At 37.2% G+C, this 15,251-nt stretch overlaps 1 protein-coding gene across 1 annotated transcript in view; it reads left to right on the top strand.

Moving 5' to 3' along the window:
* Nucleotides 1-9,687, top strand: part of LOC102046998 (gamma-aminobutyric acid type A receptor subunit gamma3) — a 154,285-nt gene extending 144,598 nt beyond the window's left edge. The window contains exons 5-7 of the mRNA XM_014279459.3: nucleotides 3,819-4,015; nucleotides 4,993-5,022; nucleotides 7,806-9,687. Coding sequence (XP_014134934.2) covers nucleotides 3,819-4,015; nucleotides 4,993-5,022; nucleotides 7,806-8,084 — 506 coding nt within the window. The 3' untranslated portion in view covers nucleotides 8,085-9,687. The remainder of the gene's footprint in view (nucleotides 1-3,818; nucleotides 4,016-4,992; nucleotides 5,023-7,805) is intronic.
* Nucleotides 9,688-15,251: the final 5,564 nt, after the last annotated feature.

Raw genomic sequence — 15,251 nt, forward strand, 5'->3', positions numbered from 1 at the left:
GGTGATGTTTAGCAAAAAATGAAGGTTGCTTTCCTTGTCATTCTATCTTAACCCTCATTCACTAGAAAACCAAGTGAGTGCTCTAAACGGATCAGAAAGGTAGAGAAATTAAGTTTATAAACAAGTGATAGCATGGGTAAAAGCAGTAGATCTTTCCTGCAGTGTCCCACCAACATACTTTTAGGAAAATAAGAAAAAATGAGCCTTGCTGATCAAAGAGCTTCTAACACTGAACCTCCTGCTATGTCACTTTGCATATGATTGTCCAGGAAGGAGCTTTCAAACAGTGGTAATTTTAAATAACTGTTTAGGTCAATGATCTAAGGGTTAAAGTGTACTTATGCATTATTTACCCCCACATAATTTCTTTCCCCAACAGTCTTTTTTAATTTATCAAATAGCATCTTTGGTATGAAATTTGCTCAGAGAATATAAATGTCACAAAACAGTATTTACACACAAACTTGTAAGCTCCCACTTACACTTGTCTACCTGAACATTCTGAAGTCAGGTTACTTCAAAGCTGTCCTTGGCTGATATTAAAATTCTGTTGAAATAGGTAGTTCATGAACACCGCGAATTCCAATAACAGATGCAAAGCTCACTTTGCCATACAAGCCTCCCCAAAGTGAGAGGCTTAACAATTTCATCTGGCAAGGCTTATTGCATTTGAAACCACTCCATAAACTGAAATATTCTTAGTATGAGAGATAAAATGAGCTAAGGATATAGAATCTAGATATTGTCTTTGGAAATAACTGGTGCTTCCTTTTATTCATATGTGCATATCTATAGTCCAACTTGTAAATTTATAGGAATACAAAACCATATCACGTGCTGCAGCTTCTTTCTCTTTGCTCTCTGCCTGTATCCCCATAAGACTAATTTTAATATTTTAAAATTTGTGCCAATGTGTTAGATGTAAAATTGATACACTGGATAGAATTTTTATTATTTTAAAAAATCATTGTTTATGGTGTGAGCTGGAATCCAAGTTCAAGCCTCAGTTTAAATGAAGAATGATGCTTTTCTATTGGATTCTATGTCATAAAAATATTTTGTATAAAAAATAGAAGTAAAATTATGTTTGTTTTATCTTTGAATGTTTCTGCCTGTGTGCTCAGCAATTTTGTCTCATGCCCTCACCATAATTTGAGATGTGACATATAATACAGAAACTATGATGGCTTTGATAATGCTAAACTTTCCCTTCCCTTAGGTTTTATATTCTGGTAGCAAAATGTGATTTGCTGTCAAACAGACTGAGGATGAACACTATTAATATCTTAAAATCAAAATAAATCTGACACCATTGCTGTGTCTATAAATTTGGTAGAACCTACTTTGTTTCAATCTGCTAAAATTAATCCAGAGCCACCCAAAACTCCCAGATCCTGTATCAATGAGGCATTTACAACATGATTTATTGGGCTGGTTTTGCTTAGTTATCACTTAGAGCTTCTAGGTGTTCACAGTCTCAAGGCATTCTGGCAGGCATTTCATATTCAGGCTTAAGGCATGGATATAGGACTCAAGCTGAGTTGAGGAAAGCATAGAGGTTAACGGTAATTTTTCCTTCACTTCTCTGCCTTCCTGTCCATAGTCACTTTGGAAGTTGGTCATCATTACAGAGACTTGCACAATATTCTTGTCACAAATAATACAAAGTTATACCTCCATTTCAGTAAAAAGAGGGAAAATATTGCATTGTCAATACAGCATTCAGTAGAAAAATGGCAGACCTTTGCAAAAAAAAAAAAAAAAACAAACGGGTTTGAGCATTATAAACTTTTTACTTTTTATTATTTTTTTTTAGCCTTTTAATAAAAAGACCATCCTAGAGTAATCTGATATCCTATTACAGGATAAGCAGGAAATAAAAACTTTTCCTTGACTCCAGGTAAAAAGGACACTGCACATTGTGCTGGAAGAACACTATAGATTTAGAGTAATCTCTAAATGAAGGTAGTAAAATACCCAAGAGCAGGTGCATGTCCATGTGGCTCTGAAAAGGACAGATTTCGGTTAGAAATCTAAATGTGGGTTAGAAAGTATTAAAGAATTTCATTTCATATTGTAGAGTATGTCATAGTCTGGATGCAGTTCTTCTGAAGTTAGTGACTCCCAAGGCCTGAGTCAGGGTCATACAGAAAGACTCATTAACCTATAGTGAGCCAGGGCCAAAGCAAACCTAGTGAGTCAACACCTTTTGCAGTTCAACATCTTTGTAGGCTTTGTCTCTGGAACTTTTCCTAAGCATCAGCCAGCTACAGAACTGATGCTGAGGGGTCTGGAGGGATTGCTGGATCATGGCAGCCACATGTGCTTATACTGGGAGGTGGCACAGATGACAGGAAACAGAAAGCTATCTTCACAATAGATTTTAGATATCCAAGATACACATAAAGTCCGCATTTCCCACTTCCTATCAGCACCGCTTTCATCTTGGTTATTGGGTTGTGAGGTTTTCAGCAACTTTTGCTTATTTGTTTGTTTGTTTGTTTGTTTCTGGGTAGTGGATATTTAAGGAATACAATTAGTGATTATTCACTGTAGAAGGTTGAGCCCCAGGCAATAATCTGCCTTTTGGTTCTTCCAGGGACTGTTGGAATGGGGAGGGTTATTCTTGTGAATCACTGTAGTTTCTATCAAATGCTACAAATCAAAGGTGGGCACTCCTTCATAAACGGAAAGTAGTCCAAAGTAATCCACAGATACTTCTTTCTCTCCAGAGTGTTGTTTGTGGGAAGTAATTTTACTATAAGGCATAGTTTCAGTCATCCCTTGCAATTTCAAACACTATGTACCATTGCAAAATATCACTTTAACTATAAAAAGAAAGATTACCTTATGGTTATGTTGTTTTTAGAGCAGATTCTGTCTTGAGACTTATTTGAGTGAAAGCTTTATTTTTCTTACTAAGCCATTGAGGAGTTTTATTTTGTTCGGTAAGAAGGCATGTAGTTCATAATGAATGATTAAAAGCATCAGCCCAAAGTGGGAATGAAAACTTCTGTTCCTCAGGAATGAAGACAAATTATATGAATTACCAGCAGCCAAATAACTGACACCCCATAGATTTCATTCTAGGACAAGTTTTATTGTTTCAGGATATTTCACACTAAGTAGTTCCCATTATATTCATTATTCCCATATCTAATGTCTAAGATGTTATGCTTTGTATGAATTAAAAAGGCTATTTCCATTAAGGTTACATCTGAAGTTTGTATGAGAGTCTGTTTTCCCTTACTGAGAAGGAAAATAGCAGTGAAGGAATCCCAATGGTGTGAAAACACATTTTTAAAACTCATAGTCAGAGCTTCGCAGCAAAATTTCTTGGCCCCCGCCATTTTTTTATTTTCTTTTTTGAGCACAAGATTTTTCATGAGAGAAGTACTGTTGTGAAAAAGACCATGTTTCCTTCATTGTTTTCTAAGTTTCTTATTTTTTATTTTTCTGGGTTTAGTATCTTTTCTGCTTTATGCTTTTTTCAAAAATTTCTTCATTCTCTCCTTGTCCTGCACCCCCACCTCCAACCTAACTGGCATCAGAAAAAGGAATAGATGAGGAAAAGCATACTGAGATGCGTGGGAATGTCACTTTTGCAAAGATGAATATAAACAGCTGAGGAAATCTTTGTTTGCAAAATACCACTGCCTCTACTGATGTTGTTTTTCATTATTTTTATACTACCAAATGAAAATAATTAATTATTTGGGTACATTTTGGATTTCTGTTTTGTATGTTTGTTTCCAAAGATTCTTCTGTGACATGGAGAGATGATGTTGCATACAATTAAATCAAGTTTCTCTTTGCAGGCATCACCACAGTATTGACCATGACAACTCTGAGTACCATTGCGAGAAAGTCATTACCCCGTGTATCCTATGTCACCGCGATGGATTTGTTTGTGACTGTATGCTTTCTATTTGTCTTTGCTGCTCTGATGGAGTATGCAACTCTCAACTACTACTCAAGTTGCAGGAAACCAAACTGTAGTAAGAAGAAAAAGTCGGTAAGATAAGAGCATTTAAATTTCTTTTCTAATATGTGCATGGCTCAGAGAACAGAGAATCATTCAATGACAGCCTGTAATCCCATGGTGCTCTGCTCCTCTGAGCTCTTCCCAGTTTGCAGTGTGGTCTGCCTTGAAAGCTGATGGAAAATAGTTACTCACAGTAACAGTAGAAGCAGTTATGTGCCTGTGGAGTGAGATCTGTTCCTAACAGAAGCAGCCTGCTGACTGTGAGACAGCAACCCTGCCTACGCGTCTTTTGTCCTCCAATTACTGCGCTGGTAGTCACAAAGGGCTCCCAGTGGAACAGACTGAATAGCTTGTTATACAAATATATGCACATCAATGTATATTCAAATGCATCTGTTATTTCATGGCTTAACAGGTCTAGAAATATTTATGAACTTTATAAATAGGATTTCAATGTCTCCACTGGGAACCAGCACTTGTTTTTAGCCCTGTGCACAACAGAGCTTGTTCCTAAGTACAAAACCAGAGGTGGTCACTTAAGGAAAAGTTTTATAGATGGCTGCATGATACAATCAAAATGAACTTGCTAATGATGAAACTAAAATTGCTATCCTATAGAAAAATTGAATGAAAATGTCAGGAGTATCTTTGTGAGTAGGATGCATTTCCATACACGTGAATGAAGACGAGGAAAAGCATGCAACATTGATAAGATTTAAATTAACACAAGAACAAATGCTCACTTAGCTATTGTTTGCTAAATAAATAAATGTAATGGGTTGAATAAAGATTTAAAGTGGATGGAAACTAGGTGTGCATTCTGCTGAGGTTTCATGCAGTTTTAAAGTGTAGAGAATATGCTCAACATATACAATACTCAGCTTGAAGTGTTTTGTGGACAAATGCATTGAAAGGCTTTGTTTTAGGAATGCTATTGAACATTAGATGCATATGAAAAAATAAGTATGTTTTCTTCTGAGTAATTCTTTTGTTATCTTTATTTTAAGCTACCAGATGTCAGTTTTGGTCATGTGATGGTAAGTAAGCTTTTTTTTTCAGTGAGAGCAATAGAGGCATGAATATATGGTTGACATTTACTGGCAGTAATTCCCAAGAAAGCTGTAACACTATATTATGCTTTATTCTGACTTCACTATAAAGTTTTGTTTTTTTCTTAAAAGGTCAGTTTGGGTTTGGCTGTGGCAGAGGAACATAGTTGCCTCTTTCTATAAGGATTTATCAGATGATTTGGGAGGGAGAAGGGTCAAGTGTAGAATATTGTCTGTTATTTTTACCTCAGAAATTTTGCATGCCTGCTTTATGTAATACTGCAGTTTCTCATTACATTTTATAGAAAAGTAATAAGCACAGGTTATGTCATAAATTTGTATGAAGTTTTAACTGAGTTTCATAGAAAATAATTTGTTTATGTGTATCTGTAAAATCTTCAGCAAGCTTTCAGGTGGATTTTAAAAAAAATTAGGCAAACAAGTTTAACAGTTAGCTGTATTGTATCTACAAATGGAATAAATTCTCTTCCCAAACCTCTAGATAACTATACGTGTACAGTTGTAATAAAAGTTGAAACTGAGCACAAAATCGTTTATCTAAATGGTATGAAATCTGAAACTGGAATACATACTATAATATAATTATACAGATGGCTAGTTAATCAGCTGATTGGATGGCCTGCTTCCCATCTATCAGATCCAAATAACAACAAGGACAGAACTGAAACACTGCTTTTGCATTTCTTGGTTTGGATGTTGAAGCTGAAATTTATAATTTACAGCTTGCCTTGCCAGACCTCTCAGGTGGTACTGGGCTGGTGACCACTCCAGCCCTCCTCCCAACCCCAGCTCAGCAGGACGCACAGGACACACATGCACCTTCACCTGGTATCTAGTCATTTCAGGATGCCTCCTAGCTGACAGAGATTAAAGCAACCAGATTAATCGCTCTGTATTATCAGGGCATTTGTTTTATCTTCTGTCCTGAGCAGATAGTTGATACAAAAAAAACCAACAGAAAACCCCAGGCTATTGACAGATGAGAAAGTTTCCTTTGCAGAACCAGGGCATTTATTTATCTTCACTTACCAAAACTGTCTGGAGAGATCTAACTTAGCCTTTCCTCTTTTTAACATCAATATTGTAGCCCCAAGTAGGAAATTTTCATAAAGGCCTACAATAAAGGAAATATATGTGACATAGTGCTATAGCAGAATTCCATGCATAATTTAGTCACATCTTTTTTCTCTCCTTAGCACTACAGTCAAAAAATGATTGCTTGTACAATAATATTAGACTTTTTTCCCATGTGACAGCACATTGTAAAGCTCTGAAACCAGCCACCTGAAGCTTTACAAATGCAAGACCATGAGGGTGTAATTTCTGTCATCTAATCTCAGAGATAAAGCCATTCACAAGAAATAAATTTGCAATAATCTTCTTCTAACTGCAATCTGTTTACAGTCCACAGCACAATACACCTGAGAGATTTCAGCCATTTACTTATGATGAGATGAATTGTGTCCTAGAAGTAATTGGCTGGATACCATAGGGCAGCTGTTCAGATGTAGTTATTTATGTTGAAGATGCCAGTATCTAAGCAGAGGGATACCACATCAAGTTATTAGCTCAGGGACCAGCATTTTTAGAGGTGGGTAATATTATCGCGTGCCAAACCAAAGAATTTGTAGAAAGAAAATGAAGTCAACAGAAAAAGGAAAATTTCCACTGAGGGACATCAGTCATATCACTGATCTGTTTCACATCCAGAGTGAAAGTTTTCAGATATGACCCAACACCTTCAAGAGGAAATGTTGAGTACTTTGCACAGTAAGAGTAGAAGCAGGGGCCCAGAGCATCCTCCAGAATGTCAGCAGGCACGACACAGAGGCATACCCAGGATGCTCCTGCAGGCAAAGGCAATGCTCAGCACAATCACAGGGAGCAGAAGGGCCCCCGACATGGAGAAAACTGCGTTGACAGGGCTGCAGTCTGCTTTGTCAGGGTGGTGCAGATAGGCAGCGAAGCTGATGGGACCTTTCCTAGTGATGCCAGCGGAGGAGGTGACATTTGTGAGGATGGAACGGGTGGCTTGATGAGAGAGGACACCATTGTGAGAAAGCATCTTTCAAGAAAAGGAAATGTGTGACAGAAAAGCTGACAAAGTGTAAATAGGGAGTACATTGAAGGAGGAGAGGGCTGTAGGTGCGAGTAGTACTGTGAGGAAGCGTGATATCAAAGTCCTAGTTCTGAGCGTCGTTAGTGTGATAAGCACTAAGGGGACATGCCTAGGGATGGCATTTTGTTATCCTGTACTGAAATCATCACTATCTGTTGCTGACCATGTCTGGTGCTATAGATCATAATAAAAAAGTTAAGAGGCAGTGAATGTAGCTATACAAAGTGGAGATTGTTCTGTAATTAAATGGGATAGGGGAACATCTTCCTTATTTTTCAGAATCCACACTTAAATGTAGTAGCTGTAAGTGTTTAAAGCAACTTGAAAACAATATTCTGACAGGCAAGTGAACTCCTAAGTGTGAAAAAATGATTACTAGGAAATATATGCTTGAGTTATCCAAGTAGAAAATACACCGGGAACTATTTAACTTGCTACGCCACAATGTCTCTATGGAAATTCATATTGAAAGGCGTCTTCTGAGGGAAAGGAAGATGCTTCCTAAATCTAGAATTCCGTTAGTATCGACCTCTTATTTTCAGCTCCTGTGATTTTTTCCCATGATTATTAATTGTGATCTGCATCATCCATGGAAGCTTATAAAACTGTTGGCTTCTTTTTCTCTCCTCAGAATTATTCTGTACTTGATATGAGACCACCAACTACAGTCATCACATTGAACAATGCCATGTATTGGCAAGAATTTGAAGATGCGTGTGTCTATGAATGCCTGGATGGGAAAGACTGCCAGAGCTTTTTCTGTTGTTACGAAGAGTGTAAATCAGGCTCGTGGAGGAGAGGACGGATTCACATAGACATCTTAGAACTGGACTCTTACTCTAGGGTCTTTTTTCCTACATCCTTCCTGCTGTTTAACCTGGTCTACTGGGTTGGATACCTCTATCTTTAAATGTTGCCTGTAGTGGTGAAGACTGCTGTGTTTTTACACTGTGGAGGGATGGTGAGAGTGCAGAAAAAGTGAAGGACATGGTCAGTTTCATCGCAAATTATAAAGGCCACATTAACTTTCACCATCACAGAACCTGATGAAGAATTTTAATATGTAATTGCCTGAAAAAGAAAAACATGGAAGAATTCTCTCCTTACTGCTATTCATTTTAAGGAAAAGATTCTTATAAAATTCAGCTGAATTTGTAGTGTGAGCGATGTTTATGAATAATTGTTGTATATTAGAATCTCTACTATTCTCCCTTGGCATAGAAGCTATACACAATTCAGGCAAAGGTTAAATATGTCATTTTTGTTTTTCATTCCCACACTTTCTTAAAATACTGCCATATCCCTAAGGCTCAGAGCAACATATGCTGGCACTGGCAAATAAGTCAAAGCCAACAAAAACACTCATTTGTATTTAAACTTGCTTGAGCTATATCCCATAGGTTTTGGGAAACATCTCATTGGTAACCTCCTTGCTATAGAGAAATCACCAAAAGACAGTAAGAAATGTCTGTGGTGAGATCAAAACATGGACATTACTTTCTGCAAAGGTCTGGGATTAATGGAACTAGCCACTTACCTACACATGTTAGTTTTAACTTAAGGTAAAAAGACAGAGTTATAAGAAAGCTACTATTTTAATATAAATAAAAGACTTGCATATCTCTGAGGCAGCTGTAGGCATAACTTCTACAGTTTTTCAGGCTTTTAAATGTCTTTTTTATGACTGGTTAAACACAGGATGGTCATTGATTTCTAAAGAACTCTACTTGAAGCAGGACAAGATTCCTGCTTGTGTCATTGTAGCAGATCACAGCTGATAGGCCATGAGTAAAAATCACTATATAATAGAACTAGGAATATGTGACTTTCTTCAGATTGCAATTTACTAAAAGTGATCTCATGCATTCTCATTGCTTCTCTCAAATTTATTTTACAAATTCAAAACCCATGTGCGCCAAGGGACATTTTTTGTTCCTTCCATAAAGTTAAATATGGCAGTCCTTACTGATGGCAGTTGTTCCCTGGGTCTGAGCTGAAGACTGAATACTTTACTTGAACAGTGCATTACAGGAACTCAACTGTCACACTTGGATTAAACATGGAGTAGTTGCCACATGTAGAAAAAGTTTTAGTTTTTTTCCTAAATTGCCACTATATTTTACACTAAAAAGCTATTTTGTATTTTGCAAGCTTTTGACCATTAAATTCTTAAACTACCCATTTTTTTCAAAAACTAGTTTTAGTGTTAAACTAGATTACATCTTTTACAGACTATCTCAATAATTGTTACCAAGCAAACAAAACAGATTCAAAACTAAATAGCAATAGTTTTTCACTACCCTTTGGATGACAAATGGTTACAAATTATTGAAGTTAAAACATACCTAAAAACAAAATTCTATTTTTTTTTCTTCATCTGGAGGACCTGATTATTTTTTTATCATCTCAAAAAATGTGTTTCTTTTCCACACAATATTTGATAAAAGCTGAGTAATAGACGTCATTGAAGAGCAGTTCCTTTTCTCCTCAGAAGGAAAATCCTGCAAACAAGCAAAGACTAATGCAATGGTAATTCTAAAGGAACAGAAATGCTGTCATGTTCTTTGAAACATCACTGTCTATCATTGCTGTTGCTCTGTGCTTCCACTGAATTTTTAATTGAAAAAAAATACTAACATAAAAGTTAACTGTATCTCAAAATACTTTCTTCTGTTGTTCACTTGTCTAAAATATCAGAGTCAGAGCTGGGTTTACATGGGGGAGAGGAGTCACTTCTCTAAGGACTGACAAAATTCAAATTAGAAGCACAGAGAAGAAATATTTTGGGGCAGGACCAAAACCTTATTTTTGGAAAAATCTGTCCAGCCTGAGGTCTTCTAAACCAATTATAACCTTCTGATTTCAAAATACATGTTGAGGTTTTTGCTAACTCTCAGTAGCAAATTACTCTGTAAAATCTATTACTCTGTAAATGTCTATGTCCTGCACTTGGAAGTATGGATTTTATTTAAGGATGAGAGTTATATTTTCAGCAGTGCAAGAAGCTGATTGAATTGAAGTTGAATATCCTGGTCTCTAATTATGAATTAGTTCACTCTAGCAGCCACCTTCAGCCATATTTTGCGATAACACTATATTTCAAGCTTAAATAAAGGAAAGAAAGTTATCCTTTAGGGGCCTGATTCTGCAAACCCTCTGCACAATCAATTGATTTTGGTAGGAGTACTGAGGCAGGTGAGGCACAACAAGATGCCTTCCACCATTAGATCTTGAACAGGTAAAGTGAGGTTTATTTAGCAATTACATGCTTGAGTGAATGTCCTGTGAGTAAGTGTGGAGGTGGAACGTTCCCATTTTAGACGATGAGCATATACTTTTCTTACACTTCTGTTCATGGCTACCTATTCCTGCTAAAAGCATGCAATCCCATCAGATCCTTCCTTGGAAGACTGATTCTGCTATGTCCATTCATATTGCCTCTGTTTTCTGAGTGCTTTCATAAACAGAAGTTGGAAGCATTTAAATCCACTTTTTTTCTACAGTACTAACCAAGAAAGAATCTGCAAGCACTACTGGCTTCCACTCTTATACTGACAGCAGAGGACATTCTCTACTGTGTAATATATTCTACTTTGGGGTTATGTGCAAAAAATTGATTTATGTGCAAGGTGAGCGGCCCCAGGCTGGTAGGTTGCAGAATACATGCCTCTGCTTATTCCTAGTTGCTTGGTTTACTCTCTTTGCTTCACTGCTCTGTGCTTTGGCAGCCACTGAAAAACCATAGAAATCAGGGAAGATATGCTTTCCAGGCTGTGCATCTTTCAAAATGTATTCTAGACACCTATATAATGTGGTCTACATATATCTATGTGCCATATCCTTCTGTAGCAGTAAGAATATCCTCATTAACAGCCAGATATTCTTTCGCTTCTTTTGCAAATTGAGAAAAATTAACACTTTGTGCATTGTCCCATGAGAAATGTAAGAACCACCTTTTAGTACTTTAGAACATTTTCTTATCATATAATTACGTATTCAAGACTTGCATTTATTCAACCACTTCTTTTTGTTATTTAGTACTTTTTTTTTACCCTTCCAAGGAAGGAAAGGGAATGGCGAAAGCAGAAACAAGTGAAATGAACACATTTGGACATGTATGTAAAACCACAAAATCAAGTATCTTCACATTACATTCCCTCCTTTTTGAAGTTACAAAAAAGACTATGAGAGTTTGTTTAAATAAACAACTTTTCCCAGGAGAATCTAAAGTCAAATCTCTTATTCTCCCCCTTCAGTTAAAAGTGATGGACAGTGTTTTCCTGCATTGAGACCAGCATTTCCAAGGCAATAATTAAGTACGTATAAAAATACTGGTCTGCTTAACTCAGTCTTCTCAGTTCTTCTAGCCCTGATGCCTAGCATACTGACAGCTCCTTCTTTTGCAACCATTCTTCCATGAATAAGTGTATAAAAACTTGCAGCCAGTTTATGTTGTCTCCATGTCCAGCAGTAATGTGGAACAGTAATCAAGAAGTAAGGCTGTAGATTAAAACACCTCAGGCGCTTTGAAAGCCTTGTTTCTCTTTCAGATGCTCATTTTCTCCTTCATCAACTCTCAACTATATATTTGTATATTGTATGTACCAATAAAAATGATAAAAATTACAGCAGAAAGAATCAGAAAAGCCAGAACTGTCTTCACAGAGACAGCAATGTGTAGTGAAGCTAAAAGGGGGCGGGGAGAAATTATTTTATTTACTGTGCAGTTCTTACCTGTCCCACTCCTCTTAGTCAGTTCTTTCTACCAACTACCAACAGCTAATTCCAAATCATCCACATCTGTTTGAACATTCACCAACTAGAACAGTAGTGACACATGAGCGTTTAGCTGACAGGAAATTATATTTCTGGAATTGGAGGCATCCTGCCAAGTAACTTAGATAGATAGCTCTCTCAAACATTTTTGCAGTGCTAATGTGTCCCAGAGTCTAGTGCCTCATGTTGCTGCATGAATTTATCACAATTCAGTTTACCTGGTCACTTCATGCTTACCTCCTTTTTACACTAAATTTCACCATCTCTCTAGAAAAATGACTCTGCTCCGCCCACGCTCCAAGTGACTGGGTAGGAGACAACTCTGGGAAGACCATAGTTGCTGTACTGGTGACTTTGTGGGAAGGGAAACTCATTATTTTAAGACAGATTTCATTAGCCTCACAATCTGGAGGGTTGGTGTTACCTTCTAAGCTGTAAAACAAGGCATCCACTGCAACATGTAAAGGCTGTCCATAACAGACTGTACTTTTCCAATTGGCTGCTCTTTCTGGGTTTCCATAAAAGCACTAAGAAAAGGCAAGCCATAGGCCATATTCTTAGCTGCTTACACAATGACATGATTTTTTTCAAAGTATATTCTTCTTCTTGCTTACAGTGAAATCTTTGTGCCTCTTACATTAGTGCCTTTAGCTTTTCTTGATACCGAAGCTTATACTACTTCTAGCCCAAGAGCTAGAAAGTGGGACACTAACATTGCTGGGGTTCTTCCTGAGCACCACAGTGTGTGACCAATACTCTAGATGTCTTCAACCTACACTCTGAGCATTTGTGTGATTCTTCTTTAATTTTTAAGCAGGCTGTAGGTTTCTTAATTACTAAGTAGCAAGAAAACTGCAGTGAGATTTCAGCAGTTTAGCAGAATCCTTCCTTCTTCACTTAGCAACTTCATTACACCAAGAGATGCAGAGCATAAACTTGAGGCTGATGTTTACCTCATCCAGGTCACTTCTCAGAAGACTGTTTAAAATAGACAAAACCCAAGCAATGCATTGGCAATTCATTTCCACAGCTGAAAGGTGAGGTTCTTTTTCCTTTAGAGCTTTTCTTTTTTTTCCCAGACTTCACTTTAGATATTCCCTCCCTCCCTCCCTTGGCAAGCACAAAATCAGCTTGATTTACACTTACATACTGAAAACTTATATGGAAACTTACATACTAAAAAAAAAAAAGCATAGCATCGTTCGTCTTATGTCATATTTATATGCCTACAACTTTCTTATGGTTCAACATATTATCTTCTTGAAGTATTCTAGTATATATGCCAAAAATGAAGGCCTGCCTTCAAGACTCTGTGGCCTTAATAGTTTTGCCCTTTCCCCTGGGATCTATGGTTTGTCTGGAAAACAAACAGAGAATTTACTTTCCTCATCATTTAGACCAGTTTTAGATACTAAAAAGAAAACTATGCTTTATATCTAAAGTGAAATGTTGTTTTAACAGAAAAGAATCATCTCCACTTGGACTGTATTGCTTTGACAAGTTAAACAGTAAATTTTTGTACACCATACCTGTGGTGGATAACTCAAATTGATAATGCTACCCTATAACCCTTTCTAGGACTAACTCCTGAATTAGAGATAAATACTGTTCTAATCCAATTTACCTAGTAGCTGTTTCTTTAAATAACTTTGGATTATGACTGACTTCAAGCACTTGGTTAGTGGCTGCTGACGTTCTTCAAGGGAGATATCCAAGGTCTGTGATGATGTATTCCTTTCTACAAACTTAACTTTCTTCTACTTTTTTTTTCTTGTTGTGTGTCCTCAAGACAGCATTTGTATGCATCTGGAGTTCTCAAGGGTTTTCCTAGAATATATGTGAAATTAGACAATAAAATTCATCATGAAGTTCAGTCCTCAGAGTTGGACACCTGAGAGTTCTCTACTTTTTATCAAAACATGCATTTTGATCTTCTAATCATTTGCTATTTATGAAGGATAAAGTAAGACAGCAGAAGATGTGTGGTTATATTTATTCATATGTCTGCGCGTATGCTTTGTCAAAGACTGAACTAAGCAAATCAGGCACTGATACAGTCAGTTATCCGCCAGGTATTCTTTTATCTAGCTAATGAATGACACTAGCCAGAGGAGCCATAACAGCCTCTTTGGTGTCATGGAAGCACTCATGTAACTCAGCTTTACTTGGAGGCCTAAGCCAGCCTGTAGAGGTTCTTATAGGGGAACCAAGGTGCTCCCTTTAGTGTTTAACATAGCACTTAATACTCTCCTAATGTCTCTTTACCTTCTTGCTGCCTATGGCAGTGCTTGGGAGAGATGAAGCTATATTGACACGACATTATAAAATACAAAGAATGAAATATCCACAGTGAAGCTGGTGACGGCTTGTTATTGAGACTGTGTTATGATTACAAGCTTTAAGAAAAAAGCCGCTAGGTCTGAGTCAGAAACTTCCTCATCAATCAAGACCACTGACCAGAAGAGGGGTTTAATTAAAATATTCTTACAAGCAAACAGGAAGAGCTTTGGATCGTGTTCTGGAGAGGTTGAGCTATCCATTGGCTGGCTTCAAAGCTTATGGAAAGCAGATTTGTAACTTAAGTTTTAAAGTGAGATTTGTAATTTATGTACTTAAAGTGACACCTAAAACAGATAAATGCCAAAATTTCTAAATTGCACATTAATAGAAAATGGATGAACAGAACAATAGTGATGACATTAAAAAAAAACAAAACAAAAACACACCACCTGCTGACAAATGAATGTAGAACAGAGCATGCTACAGAGTCCATTCCATACTTACAGACCACATGGGATCCTTAAAATGTGAGCTGCTACTGAAATCATGGAAAGCTGCTAAAATAATTGCATCTGGCAGTATTACACAGGCAGATCAGGGAAGTATGCTACTGCCAGACAGAGTGCTCCAAAGGAAACAAAATTTCAGAATAGGCTTCCACAGAACAGTGCTCCTCTGAACAACCGTGGGAAACCTTGTGCAGAGAGATTACAGCATCAGTCCTCCATAATCTCTTTTGCAGTCATTAAGGAGTCCTGCGATGTTACTGTCATCCACATTCACATGCAATACCAACCATATAAATCATGGGCCGACATGTGGCTGTCACAAGTAGTAACACTAGGCTGGAGGAAATCTGAGCACAGTCTGTGGCTATCACAGGCAGTCATCAAACACCTCAGGATTACCTGTTATAAACTCTCAGTATACGGCTCTCAAAACATTTTTTGCCAACATGACAACATATGACATTTTTTTAAGTGAGTGCAATTTTAGAAATCACATAAAAACTGCCAACTAT

This window comes from Falco cherrug, chromosome 2 (genome assembly GCF_023634085.1).
Source record: "Falco cherrug isolate bFalChe1 chromosome 2, bFalChe1.pri, whole genome shotgun sequence".
Taxonomy (NCBI): Eukaryota; Metazoa; Chordata; class Aves; order Falconiformes; family Falconidae; genus Falco; species Falco cherrug.